This window comes from Camellia sinensis, chromosome 3 (assembly GCF_055761805.1).
Source record: "Camellia sinensis isolate YWXY chromosome 3, ASM5576180v1, whole genome shotgun sequence".
Taxonomy (NCBI): Eukaryota; Viridiplantae; Streptophyta; class Magnoliopsida; order Ericales; family Theaceae; genus Camellia; species Camellia sinensis.
In genome coordinates this window covers 152,156,409-152,169,693 of record NC_138963.1, presented here as the reverse complement: position 1 = coordinate 152,169,693, position 13,285 = coordinate 152,156,409, and the positions used below count along the sequence as shown (strand labels likewise).

The 13,285-nt window shown below is 43.7% G+C and overlaps 1 protein-coding gene across 1 annotated transcript; it reads left to right on the top strand.

The window, feature by feature from the left end:
• Window positions 1-874: 874 nt before the first annotated feature.
• Window positions 875-2,581, top strand: LOC145821928 (uncharacterized). Its single transcript, XM_082918500.1, has 2 exons — window positions 875-1,304; window positions 2,577-2,581. Exons 1-2 carry the CDS (start codon window positions 875-877, stop codon window positions 2,579-2,581), a joined length of 435 nt encoding a protein of 144 aa, XP_082774626.1.
• The last annotated feature ends 10,704 nt before the right edge of the window (window positions 2,582-13,285 follow it).

Sequence of the window (13,285 nt, the reverse complement as noted above, 5' to 3'; positions counted from 1 at the left end):
CAATGGCTTACTGGCAGAGTCGTCGCCCTCAACCACTTCATTTCCCGTGCAACGGACAAGTGCCTCCCCTTCTTCAAACTTCTTCGGCAGACTTTTGAGTGGACGACCGAATCCGAAGAGGCCTTCCAACAGTTGAAGTAGTGCATGCAAACCCCCTTACTCTCCCAGGCACTCACGGGCAAGCCTCTTTTTCTCTATCTAGCCGTCTCGAGCACCACAGTCAGTGCAGCCCTCATCAGGGAGGACGGTTCAGTACAACGCCCGGTTTATTATATTAGTCAGGCTCTCAGAGGCGCCGAAAAAAACTACCCATTGCTAGAAAAAAATGTCCTTGGCCCTGGTCACCGCCTCAAGATGACTCCGTCCTTACTTCCAAGCCCACACCATAGTGGTCGTCACTGATCAACCTTTGAAGAAGATAATGCAGCAGCCCGAGCTATCTGGCAGACTCATGCAATGGTCGGTCGAGCTCAGCCAATTTGACATCTCCTACCGACCTCGAATGGCGATAAAAAAGCAGGCTGTTACCAATTTCACCCTGGAATTCACTAATTCCACTCCAACCACGAGCCCACCGCCCCCGCAACCCCACACTGAGGCAGAAGACCCCCATTCTTAGGCCCTCAACGTCGACGGATCATCCCGCAAATAAGGCAGTGGGGCTGGTCTCATCCTCACCGCCCCCGAGGGTGGTTATTTTAAGTGTGCTCTCCGTTTCTTGTTCGACGCAAGCAATAATGAGGCCGAATATGAGGCATTGATCGCAAGTTTCCGCCTAGCCAGAGACATTGGTGTCAGCCATACCTGGGTGTTCAACGATTCCCAACTTATTGTCGGACAAATTACGAGAGAATTCGATACCAAGGAAGACACAATGCGGGCTTACAGGGATATTGCACTCCCTTTTGCCCGCCTCTTCAATACTTTCCACATCAAGCACATCCCTCGGGCAGAAAACTCCAAGGAAAATGAGATGGCTCAATTGGCTTCTACAGACCAGTGCGACCTCAACCATGGTGTCCGCCTCGAGTATTTGGCCCACCCTTCCATTTCACCCAACCAGCAACAAGTCTACTTCCTTCAAAATGAACCTATTCCATGGGCGGCCAACATCTTTCTATTTTTGACACAGGGGGAACTGCCAGACAACAAACAGCAGGTTGCCAAAGTCAGGGCCCGGTCGCCCAACTACATTTTCATCAACGGCCTCTTGTACAAACATGGCTTTTCATGCCCATACATGAGATGCCTTAATCCTGCTCAAGCGACCTACATGATGGGAGAAGTTCACGAGGGTATATGTGGTAATCATTCGGGTGCCAGGTCACTAGCCCACAAAATACTTCGCACTGGTTACTTCTGGCCTACTGTCAACCAAGATGCCACTGAATTCGTGCTTAAATGTGATAAGTGCCAACGCTTTGTTAACATCCCACATGCTCCTCCTATAGAATTGATCACACTTTGCAGTCCTTACCCATTTGCCAAATTGAGGCTCTACCTTGTTGGCCCATTGCCCACTGGCCGAGGCCAAACCAAATTCGCAATCGTCGCCATTGATTACTTCACTAAATGGGTGGAGACGGAACCCCTTGCCACAATTACCAAGCGGAACACAACCAGATTCATCTAGTAGTCGATCGTGTGCCGATTTGGTATCTTTCAAGCCATCGTCTCCGATAACGGCAAACAATTCGACAATGCCAAGTTCAAGAAATTCTGTGCAAAACTTCAAATCCAGCCATGTTTCTCTTCCCCAGGTCATCCCCAAGCCAATGGCCAAGTTGAGGTTAAATTTTACATGGCGTTAATTTTTAATCAATGAGCTACACTTTAAACGACAACAATCTTATATCTCAGTTATCTGTGTGGTATTTCAATAACGACCTGCCTAAAGCCTCAGCCAGACTGAGCATGAAGAGCTCAGCTAGCCTGAGTTACTTAAATCCTCAGCCAGACTGAACATGAAAAGCTCAGCGAGCCTGAGTTACTTAAAGCCTCAACCAGACTGAGCATGAAGAGCTCAGCCAGACAAAGTTACTTAAAGCCTCAACCAGACTGAGCATGAAGAGCTCAACCAGCCTGAGTTACTTAAAGCCTCAGCCAGACAGAGCATGAAGAGCTCAACCAGCCTGAGTTACTTAAAGCCTTAGCCAGACTGAGCATGAAGAGCTCAGCCAGACTGAGTTACTTAAAGTCTCAACCAGACTGAGCATGAAGAGCTCAGCCAGACTGAGTTACTTGAAACCTCAGCCAAACTGAGCATGAAGAGCTCAGCTAGACTGAGTTACTTAAAGCCTCAGCCAAACTGAGCATAAAGAGCTCAGCCAGACTGAGTTACTTAAAGCCTCAGCCAGACTGAGCATGAAGAGCTTGGCCAAGGCCATTCTTGCAACTTCATGTTTGTGGCATAGTCACCACACTTAGTCAAATTTCAAGATCATGCTTTCACGCCTCTTAACATTCTTTACATTTTTTATTTTTCATTTCCCAACCCAGTCTTTCATTTCTCAACACTCTTACAATATGCCTTAAAACTTCACATTTTAAAACCTTTACATTTCAACATTTTACAGGTTAGAATGGCTCCCTACTGGGTCGTGATTTAACATTTCACATTTTTTAACATTCTCACAAGTTAGACTGGCTCCCTACTTCTCAACCTTTACTGTGATTTTTACACAAGTCTTATGTGAATAACCATTCCCATTCTTTTCAGATCCACACAAAAAAACAAAAAAAGACAATAGTATGAAAAACACAACTCATAATTTCATTCATTCACAAACTTATACATAAGTTCATTACAGAAATTACAAAAAAAAAAAAAAAAAAAAAAAAAAAAAAAAAAAACAACAACAACAACAACAACAACCAAGTTTTATTTACAAATGCAAAATTTCACATAAATCATTCATCCTCGCTCGAGGCAAGATCTTCTTCGTTAACCCCTTCATCTAAGGGGGTCTGGGCCACATCGTCTTCGTCTATTCGAACATTGTTGAAGTCCAAGTTTGGGAACAGCTCTTCTGCTTTACGTTTAAACATCTTCCAACCGCTGTCCCAGAACTCAGCCATCTCATGTTTGTAGAAGTCCGACCGCTGGAAGCTCTGGATCACTTCCTCTTCGCTCCTACTTCCAGCGGTCGCTCCTGATGGGCCAGCCCCCTATCCCCCTCTCTCGCCAAGCTGCTAGCGACTGCGGCATCAATAGCCATCTGGAAGTCACTGGACCCCTTGAACTGCTCTACTGCTGCAACACATAGATCGGGGTACGCCGCTCTCTCAGACGCCAACTTGGTCTTCTCCTCCTCCAAGGCATTCTTTAGCCCTGCCTTCTCAGCCATCGACTTGACCCTCTCGTCTACCAGTGCCCGCTCCAACTCAGCGATCTTCAGATCTGTTTCTTCATTTTCTTTGATCGACTAAGTGTGCAGATCTTCATTGCAGACCATAGCTTCGTCCCACCTTTCGTTGGCGATGGTGTAGGCTTTCTGGGCCTCTTCCAGCTTCTTCTGCTCGCCAGCCAATTGGAACTCAAGCGACACCACCTTGCAGCGTTCCGTCTCCAGCTCTAACTTGGTGGCGAGCAACTCAACATTGGCACGGTCGGCTGAATAGCCCTGCACCATCACCAACATCTCCATCTTTTTGGCTTTCTAGGCCTCTTCCAGCCCCCTCACACACGCACTCCGTGCGGTCCTCCTCCACCCTGCAGTCTCTCTCCTCAAACTTTCAAGTTGGGCCTCCACCTCCTCCAACTTTGCCTTCAGTGGCCTAACTTTGCCTTTTGCAGTCGCCGCCTTGTTCAGTAAGGCTCCTGCCAAGGCCGTCACCTCCATCTGGGCCGAGCACAGCACCTTTAGTAGTTCGGCCTTTGTGAAATTGGCCAATGAACCCACGGCTGCGTCTTCTACCACCCCCAAAAGCCGACCGGCAGCAGTCCTGGCTTCGCCTCCTTCCCCCTCCAATCGCCCAGACACTTCTAGAGCGTGGTAGATGGCAGTCTTCAACTTGGTCCTCCCTCTCACTCCTTGGGGCGCAGGCCCCCCCTTAGGCCGTTGCTCTGCCCCCTTCTCAAGCCCAGCCAACCCACCTTCCACTTGTATCTCGGGGCCCATGGCACTCGTGTGTTCTTTTTCCACTTTGGCCCCTTGGCCTTCGTCCCCTTGCACCTCTGGGACAACCAACCCTTCTGGAGTAACCCCCACCCCCCCTTCCACTGCCTTTTTCGCCATGGGCGTGTCCTCGCCACCAACCCTCATCTTCTTCGAACAGGGAGCATCCTTAGCCCCCTCAGTGGTGACCCTCCTCTTCTTCGACCTCTTCAACCCTGTCTCCACCTCTCGTCTGCCCCTCTTCTTCAGTGGGTCTATGGGTTGTGGCAATGGGGCAAACTCAGTCAGGTTCTTGTCCCCCAAAGGCTTAGGGCGAGGTCGAATCCTTTCATTCACTACCAATTTCGGAGTAGGCCCCAAGTTTACCTCTTTATACTTGTTCGCTCTAGCGAACAATCTCCTCTCCTCCTCCTCATCTGCCTTCCTCTGCACCTCCAATTCCTCCCTTGCCGGATCCTCCCCCAACGGTTACGGTCCCAAGTTCAGGGTAAACAACGTTGAAGGAAGGACCAGCTCGTCCCACCTCACCCCATTCTCTTCCCTCCATTCCCTCACCCTCTTCACTCGGCCCTCGGCCGCCCCGTCCAACTTGGGCTCGACTGACTTGGTGGGGACCTTCCACGTTGTGCGCACTCCTACCCCACCGTTCGCCGTCACAAAGAACCATCTCGGCCTCCACCCTTTTACCGAAGATGGAAGACCCACCACTAGACCTTGCCCCGCCACTACTTGCAGAGTCACCCAAGTCTCCTGCTGATCGGAGGCCTTGTAGCAGGAGAAGAACTCATCTACTGTCATTGTCGTCCCTCCGGTCGCCTACTGCCAGGCACTCACGCAGGCCATTACTTTCTTCCAAGCGTTCGACATCAGCTGCCCCGGCACCGCTTCTAATTTGTTTAGCACATCCACCACTATTTGGGGGAGAGGTAGCCTCAAACCCCCTCGTAACGCTTCCTCGTATAGGCTGAATTCGCCCAGCCGCACATCTGACGCCCTTTCCTTGGATGTGGGCAACCTTAACCCTATCTCTAAGGGAATTTGGTACTTCCTCCTTATTCCCTCAAACTCCTCTGTCGTAAGTATGGATCTGTCCGGTTTGGTGTGCCAGTGGTCCGACTCCACTTGACTAATAGGTCTCGCGGCAGCAATCATTGTCCTTGGGCGAGCCCGCACCGCCTCACCAACTACCTCTCCTTCCCTTCGCTCCGCACGGTACTGTTCCGCCAGCTCCACCGTGTCATTGTCGCCTAACACATCATGCCTTGTGGTTATTGCTTCCTCTTGGGCCATCTCTCTTGTTTGTCTGCGAATGGCTTCGAATGCGGGCACAAGAAAGTCCACAAAGTGTTGCAAGGGCATATCACTGGCAACAAACGAGTTTACTTTTGGGACGTTTTGGTTTTTTGCAAAAAGATAGGTAAAACGGATAATACCAAAAGCCCAAGGCTTGCCTATATTCCAAGGGTTACAATTAAATTTCGCCAGTTTAAAAATTTTCAAAAATCCGCCAAAACTGTCTTTTCAACACCCTATATTAAACTATCGCTTCATTTCTTGCTCAACGCCTAACCTTCCCCACTACGGGATTCCGCCACGTGTACGACCATGATCCACTGCCCCTTTCCTCTTCCCTGTCCATTCCACTTCACTTCACCACGTACATCGCCGCCCCTCGAGCCCCGCGCACCGTCACTCACCCTTCGTGGTCAGCCCTCCTCATGGTCGATCCCTCCACTTCGTCACCCCTCGCGGTCGACCCTTGTCACCCCTCACGGTCGGCCCTCCTTATGGTCGGTCTCTCCACGCGGTCACCCTTCGCGGTCGGTCCTCCTCATGGTCGGTTCACCCTTCGGGATTGACCCTCCTCATGGTCGGTCCTTCCCCTTGGTCACTCCTCATGGTCGGCCCTCCTCATGGTCGGTCCCTCCACTCGGTCGCCCTTCGTGGTCACACATTGCCGTCGGCCCACCTCTCGGTCGGTCTTCGCCCTGACAGTCTCTCACAATCATCGTTTTCTTCATTATTCCTTTCGTTGGACTAAAGCCGCACTTGGGAATGGGGACTACTAACATGGGTAAGCCTGTAAAGGTTATAGCCCACCACTTAGGGCCCAATACATAATTCAAATACTAAAGCCCAGCGTTGCTGGAGCTCAACATGGCATTAAGAACCAATGACATCTAAACACGTGGCAAAAGAAGGACAAGCCACATAAGCAGACAAAGATCCTGCAAAGTTATTGCACTACAAATCAGCCATTAATGAAGTCCCTTATAGCATTTATTACGATAACCCCTCCCCGTCGAGACAGAACGTCCTTACCATGAACAAGGCAAGCTAGAGCATAGACTTTCGGCCAAGATGACAGGTCGGAAGGGACAACGAAATGATTACCAGAGGATATAAGCAGACGTTGAAGACTAGAAGAAGGTTAAGCTCTCTATCTCTAATCTATCTCTACATTCTATCTCTTTTTCTAACTTGCTCGTCGAAGGGTTCGCTGGGGGACTCCCCGTTCCCCGTTGAACTTTTGTGTAGGTTCCTCTGTGGGCGTGGTACCTCGGGCACTGGTTTGGGAAACGTAGATCAGTCTGACCCGTTCCATTTGGAACACAAAATAAAAAAATATTATGACTTTTTTATAAAAAAAATTAAGTAATTTTCTGAATTTTTTAAACTAAATTAACTACTTGTCAAACTTCCTGTGGTTTCAATCACAACTAGACACATTACGATAATGAACAGTTTAGATCTAACTTTAAAATACTAATGTCAAAACAATCCCGTTTTGTTTTTTGTTTTAAATAAATAAATAAAAATTTTAGCAGGTCAAAAAACGAGGCTTTCAGTATGGGCCGGATTTTTCTGTGAATTTTTAATTTAATTTCAATCATTTTGGTGATACAATTTCATATTTTATTCTATTCTTAAACATTCTTACCCTATAATTTTCCCTACCCTATTAATGTTTTCTCAAATCTTTTTTATAACAAATACAATTGAATCGGTTAATTTACCATCCCATATACAGTATTTTTTTGGGGTTTTTTTTTTAGGGTCCCTAGTACTAAGACTTTATAGTATAAAGGACATCTAATATTTTCATAATGTCTAAGGTCCCTCAATTTGATCCAGAGAAATTCTGGTCTAGAGAAATTCTGTCTAGAGAAATTTCAACCCAGAGAAATTTCCATCCAGAGAAATTTCTAGGGTTAAATTTTCTCTAATTTTCTCACAAATAACTTTGTGTTTTGCTGCTTTGCTTGCCTTCACTCTTGGTGTTAAGCAAATTATGGGAATTTCTCTGGCCTTTTCCAGAGAAATTCTCTCTAGAGAAATTAGATGAGAATTTCTCTAGAGAGAATGAGAGATGAAATCGAACAACATCAATATTGCTCTCCTTCTCAACAAGAGGGTTTCAAAATTTGATTTCACAAACATTGGGTTTTATACAAATTAAGCATTTCAGGTTCCAGCTCGAAACCAAAGAATTTCTCTAGACCAACCCAGAGAAAATTCAGTTCAAAAAGCAGAGAATTTCTCTGGTTTCAACCCAGAGAAAATTCAATTCAAATGAAAAAAAAATTTAGTTCACTAGTCCAAACACACACCATATATATACCACACGTACACACACAAATTCATTGAATCTGGAACTTGATCATAGAAGTACTCTTGTAGGCCAACAAGTGTAAACCCATCTCCAATCCCAAGAATGATGAATTGAGGAGCTAACCAGAACACGCTTATAGCGATCCCGGTTTCCCTTTTCATTGGTTGTCGTGTACATCTCGTTTACATCCTTTACTCTTTGTATTTGAGTCTTGGGTTGTGTTGGGCAGGTGTATAACAGGTTGGTTGAGCTTAGGAACCAAGTGTAGTTGCCCAGATTTTGGCCTTCACGCTCGAGCGAGGATTTTTACGCTCGAGCGGGCCCTTCGTTGTTGTCTGTCCGCTCGAGCGGGGTTTCCGAAGCTCGAGCGTAGTTTTCTATCTTCCAGTATCTCCTCTGCAGAGTTGTGCGCTCGAGCGGGAGTTTTGACGCTCGAGCGGGATGTTGTGTGTGACGCTCGAGCGGAGAGGTTTGACGCTCGAGCGAAGACCTGGTTCTGTAAAAGTTCTGGGAGTGTATATCCGCCGCTCGAGCGGGATTGTTGATGCTCGAGCGGGAGTCTGTGAGTGACGCTCGAGCGGGGAGTTTGACGCTCGAGCGGGATGACCTTTATATAAATCCGAGATCCGACTTTTGGATCACTTTTTCAAGATCTGTTCTCTCTCTTACTTTTCCAAAAAGCCATTTTCAGAGCTTCTCACTCTAAAACCGGCCCTTCTCTCTTAGATTTGATCTAGTAGGAGTTGTTTGCTCGCTTTTGGTCTTTACGAAAGTTGTGTTGATCGTCGAGGGCTACATTTTAATCTGAAGATTTCAGAATTTGAAGCATTTTGGTTTTGGTCTTCATCTCCATTGGAGCTCAAACTTTGAGGTAGGGATATCCTACTCCTCTTTATGAGTTTTGTCTTTGAATTTTGGCATTTCGATATGTTGGGAGTTGTTGGGTAATTTCGAGGAAGTTCGAGCCTTTGTGTAAATTTACAAGAGTTGGGGTTTTAACTATATCAAACCTAGATGCATGTTTGGCATGGAAAATGTGAAATTAATGTTAAGACATTAATGAAAATGGAACCTAAGGGTTGTAATGTAAATTATGGAAAATGCCCTAATTACATTGGTTAATTAATTTGCATAATTAATTATGAGAAATGAGGAATTGATTTGGGAAGTCATGGGAAAAAAGGGTGTAGTTGGATTATTTATCACTCACCTAGTTGGAATGTTGATTATATATCCATTGTTGCATTTATTTTCTGTATAGAAATAACTGCTTTGGGCTATCGGTGGAGGATAGTCTTGATTGTTGTAGACAATGCATGATGATTAGGCAAACGGAAACTAATCACTGGAATGTGTCATTGAGATTGACGATTGAAAGAGTACATTAAATTTATGTATTGTGTGATGATGTGTATAATTGTTGTTTATATGCATTGTGTTGTGTTGGAGGAGATAGGGGATGTACTCCACGGTTTAGGGGAAGATAGGGGATGGACCTCTAAACCGGATGTTGTTGGGAGGAGATAGGGGATGGACTCCGTAGATAGAGCTCATATGTTTATCTAGTAATGTGTTGACAGAGCTCATATGCTTGTCATTGGAAGTGTGATAGTGCTCATATGCATATCTGTGGAAGTGATGATATAGCTTGTATGCTTATCTGTTGTTGTGTGACATAGCTAGTATGCTTATCTATTATGAAATGGGAAGTGTTTGATATGAGTTACTATCTCATATGATTTGTTGGCCAGGTTCTGAGCCATGGTTATAAATTGAGAATTGAAAGAAATTGGGAAAATGAATGGTAATATGGACTTGCATGTTATGAAAATGTATAGTGTGATAAAGGAAAGTATCAGTGTTGGCCATCTATCAACTGCTAATCTTTTAGTCAATGTTCATATTTGGTTTAGTATATTTCTACTAGGCTGTGGCTCACCCTATATGGGAATATCATTTTCAGGTACAGGTAGCATGCCATCTCCAAGGACGTAGCTTGGGAGGCTGGAGGCAGGCGGACTTTTGTGGTTTTATTTCTTGATGTATTACATGTATATTCAAGCCAAGGGCTTAATGTGTAGATGAGTTAGCACTCTTTTGTTGTAACCAAGTATTAACTTGGAAAGCTGTAAGCCCGTAGGGCATTTGCTTTTGTTGATTAACATGTAATACTTTTGTAAAGAACTACTCTGATGAATAGAAGAATGTTTATCTTTATTACTAATGCATGTCTATATTGATAGGTTTAAATGGGTTATTTTGAGGGCGTTACAACGCTCATAGACAAATAACCAGAGAAATTCCCCAACCTAGAGAAATTCCCAGACAAACCTTTCTACAGAAATTCTCTCAACCCAGAGAAATTCTGGGAAGAATTTCTCTAGACTCCACAACCCAGAGAAATTCCCAAAAAATACAGAAAATACACACAAAGAGAACATACATCTAAGTATATATGTACAAATCAGTACAGATCAGAAATTTGAGTAATACACAAAACCTGTAAGACACCAATTTGCCAAACAAAGCCAACAAAACCATCAATCAAAATGATCATTCACAGAAACCCAGCATTTTCCAGAACACAAAAACCCAACTCGAAAACTACACCCAGATTTCATCTAAAGTACTGTAACCCCAATTTTTAGACAACAATGCAAAAATAGTTTTGGAACTTTTGACAACCCAAATCAAATGGACAAAGCATATCCATTTCAACCTCTGAACCTGACTGATCCTTCAATTTGATCACCCCATCTTCACCCCTGGACATAGTAATTCCCTCCTCAATACCAATAGCCACCAAAGATGCACTTGAACTACTGACCGGGACTGCTTGAGCCACTTCCGACCGAGGAACCTCGAATCACCCGCCCTTGGTTGGAGCAGCCTCAGTCAAAAACTCTCCAAACTGAAGCTCTGTCTGCCCTCCTACAGCTTGAATGTCGTTGGATGGCTCCATCTCGACCTTGATTGTCTCAAACAGGACCTGAGGTGACTCCATCAGTTCTTTGATAGCCTGGTTGCCACCGGACAGATCTACATTGGCTTGTACTGCCTCGGGTACATCATATTCTGATCTAGGCAGCTCAACCGATGGTTCGCCTCTAAAATTATTAGGGATTTGGAAGCCCTAATATAAACATTTTAGAGGGAGAAAGAGATGTAGAAACGAGTGAGAGAAAGAGAAGAAGAAGAAAAAGAAGAAGAAGATATGAATTTAACAGAAGAAGAGAGTTTAGAGAGAGAGAGAGAGAGAATAATGTTTGATTTGAGAAATTTCTCTACAATATATGAGTGTGGGGTTGAGGGACCTTAAACATCATAAAATAATATTGTGGATCTCTTCCATTACTAAATATGGGAAAGGAACCTTAGACTAATTTTCCCTATCTTTTTTGTACGAACTGCTCTTCTATTTTTGTTTTATTTGTTTTTTAAAAATTTCAAATCAAAACCACGCTATTTTGAAATTAAAAATTAAATCTAAGTCATTAATGGTTGTATTCGTTAGTTTTAGTTAAAAAATTAAAAAGTCATAATAAGTCACAATAAATTAATTAGAGGGTGTTATTGGACCTTCGTGGACTCACCATGAAACCCGCATCGGTGATATAAATCATTCAAGTTGTAGGACTCATCGAGTGCTTTATTTCTGCAAAATGTTAATTGGATATTAATAACCACTTTATCAGATCAACTTTGTGTTAATAATTTTTTTTAAAAATCATATGTATCGTTGACACAAATGTGATCTAATCAAGTAATTACCGATATCTAATCAACATGATTTTGTGCAACAATAAAGTACTGACGAGTTTTACAAATCAAATGATTTAGATCATCGACATAAGCTTTGTGGCAGGTCTACGGAGGTCTAACAATGCCCTTCAGTCTGATATAAATTGAAGATATATCATCCTATAAGTTATCACATTATTCTCTCTACTTTTATATTTTTTTTTTCATAAAAAATTTAAAAAATTATAATAATTAAAATAATCAATTCCCAAACAATTGCAACTAAAACCATAACAAGAGCATCACAGAGAATCCCAACACTCGTGTTCAAAATGGACCAAGTGCCTGATGCCATGGGCTACACACCCTCTTCACAGACAGCGCGATTCTCTCTCTTCTGCTCTCTCTCTCTCCCTGCATATACATATCAAGAATTGAATGTATGCTTATAAGCGTATGAATGTAGAACATGTACCATCAATTATTTCTGACTTCCCTTGCACCAATCTTCAATCCTTCTTATAGTTTTTTTATCAAATTTAATTTTGATGAAAAAAATGGCTAAAATCTACTCTTTAACATTTTATCAAATCAAAGGGATCATCAATTTTTTTCAGCAAATCAATAACTAAATCCTTCACCAAATTCTTAACATTCATATTTTTATTCAGATTTGATGAAATTTTAATAAGAGTAAAGATTGGAGTTCTGTTTTCTTTAATCAAAAATGGTTATAATAAGTTTTTTCTTTCTTTCTTTTTTTTTTTGGGTCGATGAATTTGAGAATTTTCAATAAGATTTTGTGGGGACAAATTTTGTAAATGACAGCACGTGGCCAAAGTGACACCGAAATGTTAGCCGAGGTGCCACGTGGCCTGGTTCTGACACCGAGGTAATCTCGTCTAGGCCGAGGTTATCTGTGGAGATATCAAAATCTGGGATGAACGGATAAGGGACAAGAGTCCTAGAACAGGAGAGGATCTCAGTCTGGATAAAGATAAAACTCTTAGAGAGTTTATCTCTATCTACCTGGGAGTCCAAGATGAGCATTGAGCCAAAGTCCATTGAAGCTAGGCTTCTACAGGGATCAGGTTAGTGCTAGCTATAAAAGTGAGGCACCCTTGTGAGTCTAAAGTATGCTTTTTATGCTCTATTTAGTAAGTTAAACACTATTGGCTATCTTTGAGAGATAATTACTAACTTGATCGTCGGAACGCCCCCATGTAGACGAACCACCGCCAGATTCTTATCTTTCTGTAACAGGTTGTTCGGGCTTAATCTATTATGTTGGGGCTTTCTTGCTGAGTTTTCCTGTTTGGTTGTATAGTCAAAAATCAACACCCACAATTTGGCGCGGTCTGTGGGAAACATAAGGAGAATAGATGGCCAACGATGAGCAAAAAGAGAAGATTGGGGACGACATCCCTAGTGGGAGCAGTAAGGACACCAATCCTAACATAGAGGAGAAGAATTGAAATGAAGAACCTTGGGATCAAAATCCCGAGGAAAATGACTTCGACCAAGAGGGAAACCCACCAAAGAAAGCAGGCCGAGATGAGTATTATAACGAAAGCGACCTCCAGGTATAGAAAGATAGATGCTTAAGGAGGGATGGCGAGATGAAGGGAATGGAAAATAAGTTAGCAAACCTACAATTGGTTGTCAACTTCATGATGCAGAACAATGTCATGTAACCACCATTTCTATTAAAAGATACACCGATTCCAGCGGCCAAGAACGATGCCCAAAAAAAGGGCAGAAAACAATCCCACCAGTCCCTCAGCATGACAAGGTGAAACAACACTCACATCGG